General features: G+C 37.6%; 2 protein-coding genes across 5 annotated transcripts in view; one reads left to right on the forward strand and one right to left on the reverse strand.

Moving 5' to 3' along the window:
- Positions 1–896: 896 nt before the first annotated feature.
- Positions 897–9928, reverse strand: casp8ap2 (caspase 8 associated protein 2). 4 transcript variants are annotated; one of them, XM_016480010.1, is made up of 10 exons: positions 9872–9928; positions 9284–9344; positions 8635–8712; positions 8383–8486; positions 8195–8269; positions 7948–8063; positions 4936–7823; positions 2225–4742; positions 2037–2136; positions 897–1953 (listed from the first exon to the last, which is right to left on the reverse strand). In XM_016480010.1, exons 2-10 carry the CDS (start codon positions 9330–9332, stop codon positions 1891–1893), a joined length of 5991 nt encoding a protein of 1996 aa, XP_016335496.1. In that variant the 5' UTR covers positions 9333–9344; positions 9872–9928; the 3' UTR covers positions 897–1890. The 4 variants fall into 4 exon arrangements, with proteins under 4 accessions (XP_016335496.1, XP_016335498.1, XP_016335499.1 ...); XM_016480012.1 differs by having other exon boundaries at positions 9284–9341; positions 9872–9911; XM_016480013.1 differs by lacking the exon at positions 9872–9928 and adding an exon at positions 9688–9830 and having other exon boundaries at positions 9284–9341.
- A 1136-nt stretch (positions 9929–11064) lies between these two features.
- LOC107683937 (midasin-like) overlaps positions 11065–15645 on the forward strand; it is a 51500-nt gene continuing 46919 nt past the window's right edge. The window contains 8 exon segments of the mRNA XM_016480014.1: positions 11065–11325; positions 12197–12423; positions 12773–12997; positions 13107–13214; positions 13329–13521; positions 13668–13877; positions 13990–14121; positions 14544–14647. Coding sequence (XP_016335500.1) covers positions 11230–11325; positions 12197–12423; positions 12773–12997; positions 13107–13214; positions 13329–13521; positions 13668–13877; positions 13990–14121; positions 14544–14647 — 1295 coding nt within the window. The 5' untranslated portion in view covers positions 11065–11229.

Raw genomic sequence — 15645 nt, forward strand, 5'->3', positions numbered from 1 at the left:
ATATGTAATTAACTGCAGAGTTCAACAAGTGGATACTGTTCAGCTTCACGTAACCAATTACACTTCACTAGGCACAATGTTGAGATTTAATTACAGCCTGCCAGCTGAAGCTCATTTACTTACAGTAGGCCTATATGTGTGTTTTACCTTTTATAATGTTTTTAAAATTATATATATAAAATATTATAGTGTTCATATACTTGAATTTTAAGAATTTTAGTTGTATGAATTCAGCTGTAATCTGAGTCTAGAAATTATCACATATAATTTTAGAAATGGCTAAAAACTAAATGAACTTTTATACATTTAAAACTTTTATAAATATATTTTGTACTAGCACACTCAAGTCTTACAGGTTACATGAGTGTGGACAGAAGTTAGATCTGGATTTCAGAGGTGAAGTAAGGTTAACAACTGCCAGACTGTGACCTAAATATGCCACTTGTGCCTGGACCATAGTATTGTCAATGAGCTGTGAATTGTTCAGTAACTGCATTTATACCCCCTGTGCTACAAACTGTAATAGTAAGCCTAAATATTATGGTGATAAGTTATTTAGGGATTTCAAGCATCTACTAAAACCATCAACCACCAGTTGGTTAATATTAATTGAAAAATTATTCAAATTAAAAATCATTTGTTTGCCCTTGTTTTTTGTTGCATCTAAATCAGTATCATTTTACAAACTTCCCGATACTGTTTGGTTCTACAAAGGCGGCTCTATTTAATCCCGTGATATACATTTTTTTTAAATTTTGAATTACTAATCCAAAATAAGAGCTACAAATCATTGAAGATTATGCATTTAAGAATGCAGTTTAGAAACTGAAATATTCTTCTCAAAATAAACATGAAATTTAAATAAGCTTTATTTCGAAAGTTTGAGAGGTCTGTCAGAAGTTACAAATATTTACAAAATGTATTTCCAAACAACATACAATGTATTTTCCCCACATCTAGGTTTCTCTCTTTGAGAAAAATAAAATAGTTTAAAAAGAGTTCAAACATAAAAATCTTTCAGTTCAATTAAACTTTACAAATATATACACAAGGGAACAATTTCCTTACTCATTACCTATAAAACAACAAAAACATGTTACTCTTGATATGAAAATATCAAGCTGCATTTATCAGGATGACTAATGAAAAAGATTTTAAACTCAAAGTCTGACAATTGAGGACCAAAACAAATAAACAAGCAAATATTCTTTCCATTTCCACATTTAGAGCCATGCTATTCCAACACCAACCTCATACACAAAACAAAAGGAGGGAAAAATTAAGTGATCAAAACATGAGGTCAGAGGTAGGTTTCAAAGGCGCTGCAAAAGTCAACTTGTAATACAAGTTAGTGATGTCCTTCGAATACTTAAATTGTTTTGTTAATTTCATTGCATAAAAATTTGTCAGCATCAACAAAACAGTAACTGTACTACTTTTTGCAATCACCAACTTGCCAAAACAAGTCAATTGTATGGCATCGCACAGGGCTTTATGCACTGAAAATACTATGAACCGTCATTTCTCTACTTTGTTGTGTCTGTTTATGTCCTTGACAAGGATTAAGGTCAATTTCAGAGCATACCACATTGCAAATATATCTCTAGGTAATAAAAATGTAGCCTAATTGGTGTCTGCTCTGATTATGAATTTTGGTAATCTGATAACACTGAATGTTAGCTAAAAAAAAGCCTCTAAAACGGATTATACCATTTACTGCAGATCTTTTGGCAAACTGTAAGTGCTTTTTTCAAACAGATGAACATCAACAGAAATAATACACTGATTTTCAGATTCAGCGTATTATATTTCTGCCTATGGAGTCTATGGAGATTTTGATAAGTGCATCAGCATCCATTATAAAGTCAGTTCAATCTTTTTGTCGTTCAATCAATTCTCCATTTTCTCTTTCTTCTTGAACAGCTTCATCAGTTGAGAGAATCGCTCCTCAATCTGTCAAAAAATATCAATCAATAATTTATAACAAAGCTGTTTAACTTACTTCATATTTATAAGAACACAATAGTGAAGCATACCTGCTCTGTTGACTTCTTTAGCCTTTTCGAAAGAGCAGCAAATGTCTTGGGTGAAGTGCCCTTCATTTTAAGCTCAATGAGTATGTCCCGATCTTCATCCCTTCAAAAGACATTAGCTTATTAATTGGTTGCTTTGACTTAATGTGTATTTTTGTACACCCGTTTTGGTATTAATTCTATCAACTCACCTGGTCCACGTCACCACTACCTCCCCTTTCTTCCTGATTACATTCTTAGCAGACAGGTTGCTAGGGGACACCTGGGGTACTGCAATTTTGGAGTCTTTTTCTTTGGAGGATTTTGACCTTTTCTTATGCCTGGGCTTAGAATGTTTATCTTGAGATTTCTCTACTTTTTGGCGCTTTGCCTTTGTTGCTGATCTGTGCTCCTTGCGTTTCCTTGACACCCTCTCAGATTCAGACTCTGGTGCGCTTGAGCTCTGTATGGCGTTCTTTACTTTTCCTGAAACCCCCTCTGATGTTTCAGTCTCTGTTGTACTACTTTCCTCAATAGCACATGCTTTTGAATCAGGCTCAGCATTGTTGCGGGATGAGTTGTCATCACAAACACCTCCAGATGAGGATTTTTGGCTTGATGGTTGAGCTTCTATTGCTTTATCTGAAATGTGACATGACTCGTTTACCTTAGTTGGGATTTTGTTCGACGTCTCTCCAGGTGCGGAACCCAAGTCTTGATGGGTCAGAGTGAGATTAGGCTTAAGAATCGTCTCTGGGCATTCAGCTAATTCTGGTGCTGCTTTCCCTTCATTTTGATTGCTTTCAATTGGGCCAGATGATGTTCTTCTTATTCGCACAACGAAATGATCATTTGACCTCTCCATTACCACAGCCTGCATTTGTAAATTGGGTTGGAATTGGAAACAGGGTGGATCAGAGCCCTCCCATGTCCTGCTGGGACTCGACCCACAACTGGAGTTGTCGGTGTCCAGAGAAAGGTGTATGTCCTGCTCAGTGGCATCTTCTCCGTCAAGAAGAGCATCTTCGCTATAATGGGCACTCAGGCCACTGTTTGGGGCAGACAGTGGCTGTCCAGGTCCAGGGTGCAAGAAACTCAAGTGACTATCTGACTTTAGTGGTGAGGGAATGGTAAGGGACACGGCTAGATCTTCCGCCAAGATAGAGTACGATTTCTGCGGGATTACAGTTGAATGAAGAGAAAGCTGGCATGGTTCAGAATTAGAGGGAACTTCTAACAAGCAGCTCTCATCGAGAATTGCTGGGTCTACCAGCATTTTGCTATTTGAAGCAAACTTGTAGGGGGAAATGGAAGGCCAGGATGTGAGGAACTTAGATGGGGTTGTCTTATTAGGGGTCATAATCCCAATCAAACTCTCCCCTGGAAGTCCTTCCTTTCGAGGTGTGCCGAGTGGCCAACTTGTATTGTCGCCTATGGGAACACTGGATTCAAGCAAATCAGACCCTTGCAAAAGACACTTGAATATCTCTCCCATTTGAGAGTCAGAGACCAGGTTGAAGGTTAAGCTTGTTGTTTGCTGCTCGGTGAGAATTTCAAAGTCTGACTTATCCTGAATCGATCCATTATGGGAGAGATGTCGGACATAGGAAGAGATTCTAGTCTCAGATCCAGAGGTACCTTCGTGGACAGGCCTTTCAGAGGATAAAGGAGGAAGCTGATGAGATGTTGCACTTGCCAAATTTGCCGGCTGATCATCTTCATTCATGACAGCTTTTATGTTTTTACCCCTGCTCCCAAGGCCCCTGCGAGGGAGATTATTTGGAGGGGCCTCTCCGACAAAACTTCCCGTGTCAACTTTTGACATCTTGGTTCTGTGAAGATGCCCAGATGTGTTAAAAGGTTCTTTTTCCACCACCTCACTTTCAATCTCTTTTCTTTTAAGAGTTGCATTTTTATTATCCAATGACGCATCCTTAGATGGCTCAGATCCACTTTTGAGTGCTGTCTTCAGTTCCTTGAACAAGAAGTCAAACTGCCCATCCACAAATGTCCACAACTTCTGCTTGAGGTCTCCAGCTCTCTGATCAAAGATACGATTGATGATGCCATTCTTGGTGACCTTGCTCATGATAGATGAAATAATTTTATTAAGTCTAACTTTGATGCCATTACCTTGGCAGCACAATTTATCCAAGTCAACAGCATTAATGAATTCTATAAAAGAAGCCTGAGACATATCCACTATACAGCAGAAGGCAGTTTTAGTGACATTTTTCTGAAGCTTCATGTACTTTTTCCTCAACTCCGCTCGAATTGATCCTAACATGCCCATAAATCCATCTATGGTATAGACTGCTGCTTTCAATGGTGGGCTGACAGTTTTAAAGCGTCTTTTACTTGACGTGGGACTGTCATTAGAAGAAGACGACTCAGAGCTCTTGCTTCGCTCTGAATATTTAGCAGGGATGCAAGGTTTCTTTTGGGACACTCTTTTCCCAACTGAAGATAGCTTTGGACTTGAATCAGTCCCTGAGGTTGATTTGTCCTTTTCTCTTGGAGGAGTCTGGATAAACAGAGGTCCCTCTTCCTCACTCTCACTCACTATCTCACCATCCTCTAGTTCATCTTCCTCAGTTCCACTAGCCGAGAGGGCATCTTTTGTCCCTTTGTAGGAGGAAGCTGTGACAGAAGAGTCAGGTGACTTATTCTCCTTGTTCATGTCCATTTTTACTTTATCCTTATTGCATCCAGTGGTTACAGCTGAGAGATCTTGGGGAAAAAAAAAAATTTACATTAGCAAGTTGTAGACATATAAACCCGTTGGGTCAAGTCATGCGAACGTGTATTTCAATTTTGAATTTTTTTTCAGCTTTAAGAAAAATAATGCTATTCTGGATATTATAGGAGGCTTACAATATTAACCATTTACTTTCAGACTTTCAACAAAAAAAGAAATCCTTACCTTTGTTAAGACTTTTGACATGTGGTTGCTTCTCAGCACGCCGAGGCTGTACTTTCTTCACCTGACGGACTGGGCTTGTAAGAGGGCTGAGAGGCTCTGGCATAACTCTGATGTTCCTAAGAGTAAGCATCATGGAGTCTTCATCAGGGCAAAACACAACAGGGTTTGATGACTTTGTGTTCTGTTCCTCTTTCTCTGTGGAATCTGGCTCTGAGAAACCAGGCTGCGAAGATGACATGGTCTCATCTCTGACAGTGGTGCTATCATTTGGAGCCACATTGTTCTCACTCCATGATTTTTCAGACATTTTCAGATTTTCAGATGAGTGCGGTGTTTCAATCATTTTTAAATTATCAATTGCTTCCCCAGCACCCTTACAGTCCAGTTTTGAAGTATCCACTTGTTCAAAATCACAAATAACTTTTCTTGGCTCATCAAGATCTGCACTAACTGTGCTAGAGGACACTTCCATGTTGACAGAACTATCAGAAATCATAGAAGAATTAATCTCAGGAATACTTTGTGCCTTGTCTGAGGACGACACATTATCTTGACATATCCCATTTGACGCTGGTGGTAAATCCTGAGACTTGGTCTGAGGACTCATTTGGATTTTCATCGGAGAAGTATCCTCAGATACAGCAATAATAGGATCTCGTTGCTGATAACCTTCAACAATTGAATCAGGAATATTATCTGAAACTACCACTTCTGAAGTTTTAGTAGGCAAAATATTAGAGACAACAGAATTATCTATGATTCCCGGAGAGTCTTTGGTGGTGTTATGACAGACACGATTTGGAGATTCTCTTGTAAGGGTTAATTTTGATAATGAATCTTTGTCTAACACATTGGAATCTGAAATGTTGTTCTTTTTCTCCTCGGAGCATTTAACACTGGCTGGCACTTTGTCCACAGCCTCTTGACTTTCCGTGGCATTCTCTTCTTGTACATCCATATCTGTTTGTTCACCTGAGGGCTTCTCAGAGACTATAGCCGTGGAAAGATCAACAACTTGTCCAGACTCTTTGCAAGAACTGGTCAGGTCTTCTTTTTTACCTGCAGTTGTGGGCACAGGGACCTCATCCACTTCCTCAACTCTGTTCTGGCTGTTCTTTAGTTCATCAATGACAAAGAATTCCTCCCCAGCATCAGATAATCTGCTGTTATGAGGCGAGGCATCTTCAGATGTTGCTCCACTGGCTTCTTTTGGATCAGAAGACTGCTTTTGCTTTTTAAGAGGCGATAGGGTAAGATTCAGTGTTTCCATGAAACTCAGTTTTCTGTCTGGACTATTATCCTCAGCTGTTTTGCAGGGACTGCTGCTGACAGCTACCACTGATGAAGACTCAGATTCAAGGTGTTTGTCCTGCTCATTCTTACTATCTTGACCTTTTCCGACAACATTGTGCTTTTTAGGAGATTTCTTTCTGTCATCTTTGGTAAGATACTTTTTTGATTCTCTGTGCTTATGTACCCTATGATCCAAATGTCCACCTCTTTTTCTTTCTCTGTCCTTGTCTATACCCTTGTCTCCAAAACAACTCTTATCAGAATTTCCATTTTTGACCGGGCATTTCAGATCCTCCATCTTTCTAGCTTTGTCATGGCTGTGAGACCTTTTGCTTTTTGATGATGGTTCATTGATTTTGCTTGATGATTTCTCCTTATAAGCATCCTTTCGTTGAGAAACCCATTTGGGAGAAGTAAAATCTTGCCCACAAGCATCAACTTGTTTCTTAGATCTTTTATTTTCAGATTTATTATCCGTTTCCCGTATATTCCTTCGCTCATACTCTTTGCTACTGTCTGATCTGTTGCTTCTTCTTTCTTTACTACTACTGCTGCTGTTACCTTCATCTCTTTTACTCCTGTCACTCTCCTTCGGCCTCTTTTGCTCATGGTCTCTGCTTCTTTCAGTTCTGCTGCTCCTCCTTTCTGCACTGGACCTTTTCTCCTCTTTCCTGTCATGGCTACTTGCAACTCTTTTCTTCCCTTTGTGGTTTTGGGAATGGCTTTCTTCATCCACCACAGTACAAGTTGTGCTGCTCAAGCCAGAGTGTTTTGTTTCTTTGCTAGTTCTGTCTGGATTTTGATGATGCATGTGCCCTTGACTCTGTGTCTCAACATCTGCTGCTGTCTTAAATGAATTTTTGGATAACTGGGAAGAGACAGATGGTGAGGCTTTGTGTGACTGCGAGGAAGGGCTTTTCGATTGTTCTGAACTTTTAAGAACGACTGGAACCTCAGGCTGCTGATTCCTGTTTTCAGTGGACACAAAATTGTCTTTTATGAGCTCTTTTTCAGTTCTTCCTAATTTGCTGTCCACTCTTCTCTGAGCCTTTTGTGACACATTCTTATCCTTCGAGTTACACTCTTTGTCCCGGCTTGTGCATTTTTGTGTTTTTTCTAGCTTGTCTGCCTGTTTTGATGAACTGTTCTTATTGTCTTTCAAGGTACTGAATTGAGAATCAGTAGTTGTATCAGGAACTGTCAGTGTAGAGTCACTTGTTTTGGGAGCATTTGAGACATCTGCCACTGTGGATGTTCTGTTAGGATGAACTGGTCCGGACTCCTGCTGTGGTTGAACAGTGAGGGTCTTACTGTCAGATTTATTCTGACACTGCAGAGGACTATCAAGATCAGTTCTAGGGCATCTCTGGAGCACCTCAAATGGTTGTGTTGCTGCAGTTGACGTTGTTGGTGGATATGCACAGGGATCCGACACAGAGTTTCTACCTTTGTGCTGATTTACTTCACTCATAACATTATCTTGTCTAGCACCTTGTGATTCCAAAACAGAACTTGTAGGATTGTTTAAACTGTGCCTTGTGTTTGCCGGACCACTTTCCATTTGAGATCGACGAAAATAACTTCCTCGACCAGACCTGTGATGACAACACACAAAAACAGGGAAGTGAGTTTTATATAAAACCATCCAATCCTGATACAAGCCAGGCTTAGTATCAAACATCTGTTTGCTGATCTTAGTACCAGAGCTGGAGTTTTTACCTATTGCTGAGTCTGCTAATTTCCTCATCCTTACGCACAATCTCCATTTTAGCCGTCTTGATGACCGAACAAATGTTCTTCTTCAGGAGTATGTTTTCACTGTTCAAACTCGTATTCTTTAAATATAAAAAGTGCACAAAAAAAAACAACTAATTATTCCAAGATTTTAATTAATTTGTGTGTGTGTGTGGGGGGGTATTTATTTAGCATCTATATATAACAGAACAACCATTAAAAGGAAACACACCTTTGTCTGCAGTAGCTGTAACTGTGAGATCAGTTCCTTAACTTGCTTTTGTGCTTCATCAAATTTTTGTTTTAACTGTAATAAAAGACAAGTACAATGAGACAACATAACTTCCGTCCATTTCTTTTAAATGCAAAACCAAACCAATAGCATGCCATGCAACCATATTCAAAGCTCAAGTCACATGCCTCATTATAAGTTGCCTCCTTTTCTTCTTGTTCTTCCCTGATAATGTCCTCATATATATCCATTGATTCCATTGTGCGTGGGGAAAGGAGAGGGTTGACTTTACCTAGTTTAAAAAAAGGATATTACAATAATTATTGAAATCTAAAAAGTTTTATCCTGCTATTTCTGTGATACACATATATCAACAAATGACTTTCAATAAAAACTATGAATGTGATGTACTCAATTCAAGACTCATTAATGAAACCCACCTCTGTGCCCATCAATCTTAGGGCTGTTTTCCAGGCCAGAGTAAATATCCACCGAGTCCTCATTGTGATGCAGAGTACCTGTAACAAACACTGATAATGTCATAATGCAACAGCAACTCCAGCATATACACTTGACCAATACATGTAAGTTATGTTTTCAGAGCTTTGAAAGCCCTGAACCTGTTAAGACGAGAAATTGGGAAATAGATCAAAAGAGGTAAATAAAACATTATCTGGATTAAATTACATATGGATCAAATATCAAACAGCACACTCCAGTGAGCTACATGTAACCAGGTATTAATGTGATCATTCCCGACCTCAATTTCAAGTGCAGTTGTTCTGATGCTCATGCATCTAATGTATTTATCTACACTTGGTTGATTTTGCACGACTTGCCTTTGATCTCATGAAACTGTTGAGGAATTATTGTTTAATTATTATTATTTAATAATGTGTTATTTTTAAAAACATTTCTTGTCGATTACATAGAAATTTTTAAAATCAACTTACAGTATAAAACAGTGATAAAGGCTTAAGTAAATACTAGATAATAGGTACAACACAGTAGCACTCTACCTGAAAACTGCATGTTAACTAGGTGAAAATAAAGAAATGCCTGTTGGACGGGAGAGAAAGACTGTCTTACCAAACGGCTTGTCATCAAGATCTCCATAATGTTCATCTGTTAAATCCATTTTAGTCAGCTACTGAAAGACAAAAAAAAAATAGCACATTAAGTTCCTTTAAACAGTGACAATACCAGCAACAGTGGGCATGTGTCAGTTCAACTGCAGCACTTCCTGTCATGTAGTGAAGAAACACTGTACTGAAATAAAGTCATTTAAATGTGATACTAAAAGAACAAACGAAACAACTTAATATTAAAGTAATAACCCACCCAACACTTCCACTATAATTCTTACACAAACTACACTTGTACGACCACGAATTTACACAAACTCCGAAAAAATTAAAGCGATCAAAATACAGTATTACTGTAGTACGTTTACAAAGTGAAATCAAATTAAAGTAACGTTATATGAACAATACCTGTAGCTCTGGTGGTGAGCTAACGACAACAGGCGGATATAAATCTGTAAGATGAGCCAAACACTATAAATAGGACTTCAGGATCTGACACCCATGCTAATGCGCGTGTATAATGACATTTGCAGTTAATTAGCAATTTCCAATTTTCTTGTAGACAGCGATTTAAACATTTCTTGTAGCATACTTCCACCAGCTCCGCGCCAACCTTTCACCATACACATTCGCCAAACAGGAAGTGACGTCATTTTCCCGCGGTCTCTCCTTTTCTAAAAAAAAAATGTCATTAACATTTAAGACTGAATATTAAAAACAATATATATATATATATACACAGTTGTGCTCAAATTATTCTTACCCTTGGCAAAGGTAAATATGATCAAAGAAGGCTGGGAAAATAAATCCAAGCTTCTGCCCTGGCCAACCCAGTTCCCTGAGCTGAACGCTATAGAAAATGAGTGTGGTGAACTGAAGAGGAGAAGCATCAACATGCAGCTGGAAATCTGAAGGGTCTGGAGAGATTATGAAGGAATGGTCTCTGATCTCCTGTCAGATGTTCTCTAAACTCTTCAGGCATTATAGGTGAAGACTCAGAGCTGTTCTGTTATATATATATAAAGATTTGTTTTCTTAGCTAAATTTCACGTTCCTAATTTAAATACAAATAGTCTATATTTGGTACTTGTATGGATATGTTTTATAATGCAATTTTCACTTGTTCAGTACTGGTATGCTGCTGTGTTTATTGTATTTTATAGGTATGTGTATCTCGTTTCTTAATATGAGAATAGGAGACACTTTTCAAAATCTGTATATTCAATTTCATTTTACTTTTCAGTCTAATTGACTAATTTTTTGAGTCTAGTAATGTATATTATTCATAAAAATGGTGTAGCAGAAATTAATTTGACTAAATAATGGAAAGCATGCCTCATCTGTTTTTCATGGTTTATTGCTTGCTGGCCAAGTACAGATTGCAACAATTTTAATGCTTAACGTTAAATCTAACTACTGTTGACAAAACGTCCTCCAGAGCTCATGTCATTGCCTATATTTCAAACATTACCTACACTTAACTCATTGACAAAAAACTTATTTTGGCCTCATAAATGTAAATATAAGGCTACACAGCTCTCTGTGAGTTGACCAGGTACGATGAAAGATACACGGTTTGAAGAGCAATGGGGATTAAATACGGCTGTGACACTGAATAGTGCAGTCCAAAATAACAAAACCATATTCGTTACATATTTAAGTGTTTCGTACTAAACCTTTAACAAAAACATCACAACAGTATGCTTGCAGCACAGGGAGCGTGAGCTCTGAGACACAGTCGAATGACCCGGAAGTGCTTTTCATTTACTCACGTGTGGACTGGGATTTTAATACTGACGGGAACGTGCTCGCTGTGTTGTGATACAACCTAGACAGCCAAGCGAGTGATGAGTCTTTTGGTTCCCATCACGTAGAATACTTGAAATATTAAAGCCTTTACCAACCGCAGAGGCATCGTCGGAAATCCCTATATTCACGACAAATGATAGAATGGAAAACCTGGAGTTGAGCCTGACATCTCTAGGGGCAATCTCAAGACATATCGATAAAAGTCACAACGAACTCAGCAAATATCTCGCAAAACAGGTAAGACGGCATGATCTGCGCACTTTATAAGACCGTTTTAAGAGGCTTTCATCTGTTTAGCACATGCAGAGTACAACGTGTGTGTCTGCCCCACGTTTCTGTAGTCCACATGCTGCTCATTGGTTGTTTATACAGAAGTAATGATTTCAATTCATTCGTTTCCATAATAACCGTAATTTAAGTGTTCTGCATATTTGTCTATTTGGGAATCCAGTCTTATTTTGAGCATGATGGATTATTTTGGTCATGTTGCAATATAGTTTCAGTAGTTTGGGTTGTTGAAACATGCTAAAACACTACCACAGTTTGTTATTTTGACACATACACAATGTACAATATAAAAGAAACACTGATTACTTCTGTAGTCATGATCAATATTCACTGGTGTGGATATAAACCAGCACATAAAAACATGTTGGAATATCTACCATACTTTGCAACCAATCCAAAAGTATCCATATGAGAATTTTCTAATAGGATTCCAACATAAAACACACCAATAAATAAGATTTTGTAGCACATGGTTCCAATAGGATTATAATGATTGCTAAAAGTATAAAATATTCCTGTAAGATTAAAAAAAAAAATAATAATAATTTGTGGTAATATTTCAGGATTTTAAAAGGCTTACAACTCGTCCTGTGATCATCATCATCATTATTAATAATATTATTAATAGACATTATTTCAGTAAGGAAAAATTGAGAGCTAATATCCAAATATGACTCTGAATTAACAATAATGAAACAAAAAATTTTATTATTTAATTTATTATTATTATATAATTGTTTATTATTATTATCATTATTGTTAATTATTATTATATTTTATTATGTATTTATTTTGACTGGCATTAATTTTTTCCTTGTAGATATGGAGTCAGCAGGACAGGCAGTGTATACTAGAATGTCTTGCGCAGCTCCTGCTGGAGAAGGAATACACCCTCCTCATTTCTCGTCACTTGCGGCCACTGATCCTGGACCTGTTGGAGAGGAATGCTGAGAGGGTCAAAGTAGACGTCAGTCTGAATCATGACCTCCATGAGCGCTTGTGTGTGGCTCTAAGCAAACTTCTTAACATCAGTCCAGATGCTCAAGCGTAAGTAACCATGCAGGATCGCATGTAAAATAGATTCAAAGGAGGGTTCTTGAAAGTATTGGAAAATCTGGAAATATCAGTTAATTGTAAAACATGGAAAATGGATATTATACAATTGGAAAAGTTATGGAAGCCTCTGTAGTGATTTTTAAAAAATTAATTTATATATTTCATTGGCTGGATATTGCACTTGTTTGAATTTATCTGTTTGTGAGCATGCATCTTTTTTTGAGTCAGTTTTTTTCAATACATCTGTCAAATCAGTTTAGTCATTATTGGCAAATCGGTCTGAATTTGAATGAACAAATGTCCAGTATATCATGAACAGATTTGAATTGTTTTCTCACAGGTTTGCAGCGAGGTATTTTAGCAGCTCTCCCCCAGTATTTCAGAGGCTCTTCTTCACCAGCGAAGAGGCTGCTTCCATCCAGTATGGGCCCAGACGGATGAAATTACGGGACCTGATGGGGGCCACCCTCCGCTTCCTCCAAAGCGATTGTGAGAAGTTCCGTGTCCTGTGGGACTGGAGTGCCTGTGTTTCACAGCTTCTCACCAGTGACGTCATGGTCAGAAGGTATTGCCAATTTGTAGATCAGACAAAGCCTCTCAGAACGTCCAGACATTTTTTCAGAATATCCTCAATCTCTATCTTTGCTCAATTTCTTTTTGTGTGTGTTTTTAAGCTACACTGCCCAGTGCCTTGCCCTGGTGTCCCACATGACAGATAACCAGAAAACAATATTTTTGAGGAAGGTGCTTTCGAGTGAAGAGATTCTCCATCTGAAAATGAAGTAAGTTTGAATATCTTTTATTTTAAGGTGAATTTTGTCACCTTGTTCTAATTGTTCAGAAGTTAGTCAATAGCTTTAGCTCTCAAACAAAATGACAATATCATATCTATGTAGGTCACTTGAGGAGACACAGCTGCTGGAGGTAGAAAAAGCTCTGGTTTTGGCCAATCAGGGCTCAGCAGTATGGCGGAAAGAGAGGGTAAAAAAAATCACCCGCGGTCAAGTGGTGACAGAAGACCTGACAAGGAGTGTTACTGTGGTGTGTGGGGTGATTCTACCTAGACGGACCCCTCGACAGGATGAACAGGTCAGACGGACATCCAAAAGCAGAATATTAAGCCAGATTTAATATAACTATAAACAAAGCCAGTTGTATTTTTTTTCAATACCTCTATTAGTGTATTATGGGAGAATGTGCATGTATTGTAATGTCACTAAATCTGTAATTCTCAGACAAGTTTAAGCAATTTAGTGCTGGTGGATTCAACCTGTCAAAATCTTCGGCGACTCGCCATGGCTGTGGCGTCCCAGAAGCCCATTCTTTTGGAAGGGCCAATTGGATGTGGAAAAACTGCTCTTGTTGAATATCTTGCTGCTGTCACTGGGCACATTAAAGCCCCTGACATCCTTAAAGTTCAGCTTGGAGATCAAACCGACAGTAAGGTGAGATTTGTTTGAATTTTGAAATTCTAGCTTTCTGCGTATTGTTTTACAATATTTTTAGTTTATCTGCTGTTAAGCACTCAAACATTTTTCATGCCTTTGTTTTCTGTAGATGTTGCTGGGTATGTACCGCTGCACAGATATTCCTGGAAAGTTTGTGTGGCAGCCAGGATCCCTGACACAGGCAGTCTCTAAAGGTTACTGGATTCTGCTGGAGGACATTGATCACGCTCCTTTGGATGTGGTGGGTGGTGAATGCACAAAAACATGGAAAACATACAGTATTTTTTAGAAATGTTTCTATTATGACTATTAAAGTCTATAAAGCATGGGTAAAGACTTTTATTTTGTTACTGAGTTGTTGCTGATTTGCATTAATTAGAGCTGTTTGCATTTACAGTACATTTGGTGCTGTCTAAGAAATATAGCATATGTTGTTTTGCTTCTACATGTGAGAAAAAACTAAATAATGCTTTTATGTAATATATATATATATATATATATATATATATGGTCAAATTCTGACTGTAAATAGAATGTATGTAAATATATATAAAAAAACTATTCTTTTGATAAATGGTTTAAATGGTTTGGACTGCTGTTAAATTGTATGGTTTAGAAGATGAAGCTATATTTAATCATGCTCTTGTTGTTTTTTTTCTATAGATATCAGTTCTGCTCCCTCTCATGGAGAACAAGAAATTGACTATTCCAGGACGTGAGGACTGTATTCAGATGGCCCCATCATTCCAGTTTTTTGCAACACGAAGGTAAGACCTTTTATACACATACACACACACACACTGCCAGCCAAAAGTTTGGAATAATTTATTCCTGTGATGCCAAAGCAGAATTTTCAGCAGCCATTACATCAGTTTAATAATGATTAAAATCATTATTTTTAGGACATTTTACAGTGGAGGAGCCTGGCATCGACCGCAGGGTTCACATGCTGCACTTCTGGACAAATACTGTGTGTGTGTGATTACAAAGCTGCAATTATTTAATCAAAAATACAGCGAAACACTAATTTTGTGAAATATTATTGCAATTTAAAATTACTGTTTTCTATTTGAATATATTTTTATATAAATATAATTTATTCCTGTGATGCCAAAAGCTGAATTTGGGGTCCCTGACACAGGCAGTCTCTAAAGGTTACTGGATTCTGCTGGAGGACATTGATCACGCTCCTTTGGATGTGGTGGGTGGTGAATGCACAAAAACATGGAAAACATACAGTATTTTTTAGAAATGTTTCTATTATGACTATTAAAGTCTATAAAGCATGGGTAAAGACTTTTATTTTGTTACTGAGTTGTTGCTGATTTGCATTAATTAGAGCTGTTTGCATTTACAGTACATTTGGTGCTGTCTAAGAAATATAGCATATGTTGTTTTGCTTCTACATGTGAGAAAAAACTAAATAATGCTTTTATGTAATATATATATATATATATATATATATATATGGTCAAATTCTGACTGTAAATAGAATGTATGTAAATATATATAAAAAAACTATTCTTTTGATAAATGGTTTAAATGGTTTGGACTGCTGTTAAATTGTATGGTTTAGAAGATGAAGCTATATTTAATCATGCTCTTGTTGTTTTTTTTCTATAGATATCAGTTCTGCTCCCTCTCATGGAGAACAAGAAATTGACTATTCCAGGACGTGAGGACTGTATTCAGATGGCCCCATCATTCCAGTTTTTTGCAACACGAAGGTAAGATCTTTATTCTCTATTCATTATATATATATATA

The sequence above is a fragment of the Sinocyclocheilus anshuiensis genome, unplaced genomic scaffold (assembly GCF_001515605.1).
Source record: "Sinocyclocheilus anshuiensis isolate Anshui unplaced genomic scaffold, SAMN03320099.WGS_v1.1 scaffold637, whole genome shotgun sequence".
NCBI lineage: Eukaryota > Metazoa > Chordata > Actinopteri > Cypriniformes > Cyprinidae > Sinocyclocheilus > Sinocyclocheilus anshuiensis.

What these genes read in the sequence shown, in the direction of transcription:
- casp8ap2 (XM_016480010.1), bottom strand. Translation starts at nt 9,332, where the DNA reads ATGGATTTAACAGATGAACATTATGGAGATCTTGATGACAAGCCGTTT. An exon ending in AGGAGGCAACTTATAATGAG is followed by an intron (nt 8,270 to 8,382) that starts GCATGTGACTTG and finishes CTTTTATTACAG; the next exon opens with TTAAAACAAAAATTTGATGA. An exon ending in GTAGTGGTGACGTGGACCAG is followed by an intron (nt 2,137 to 2,224) that starts GTGAGTTGATAG and finishes TGTCTTTTGAAG; the next exon opens with GGATGAAGATCGGGACATAC.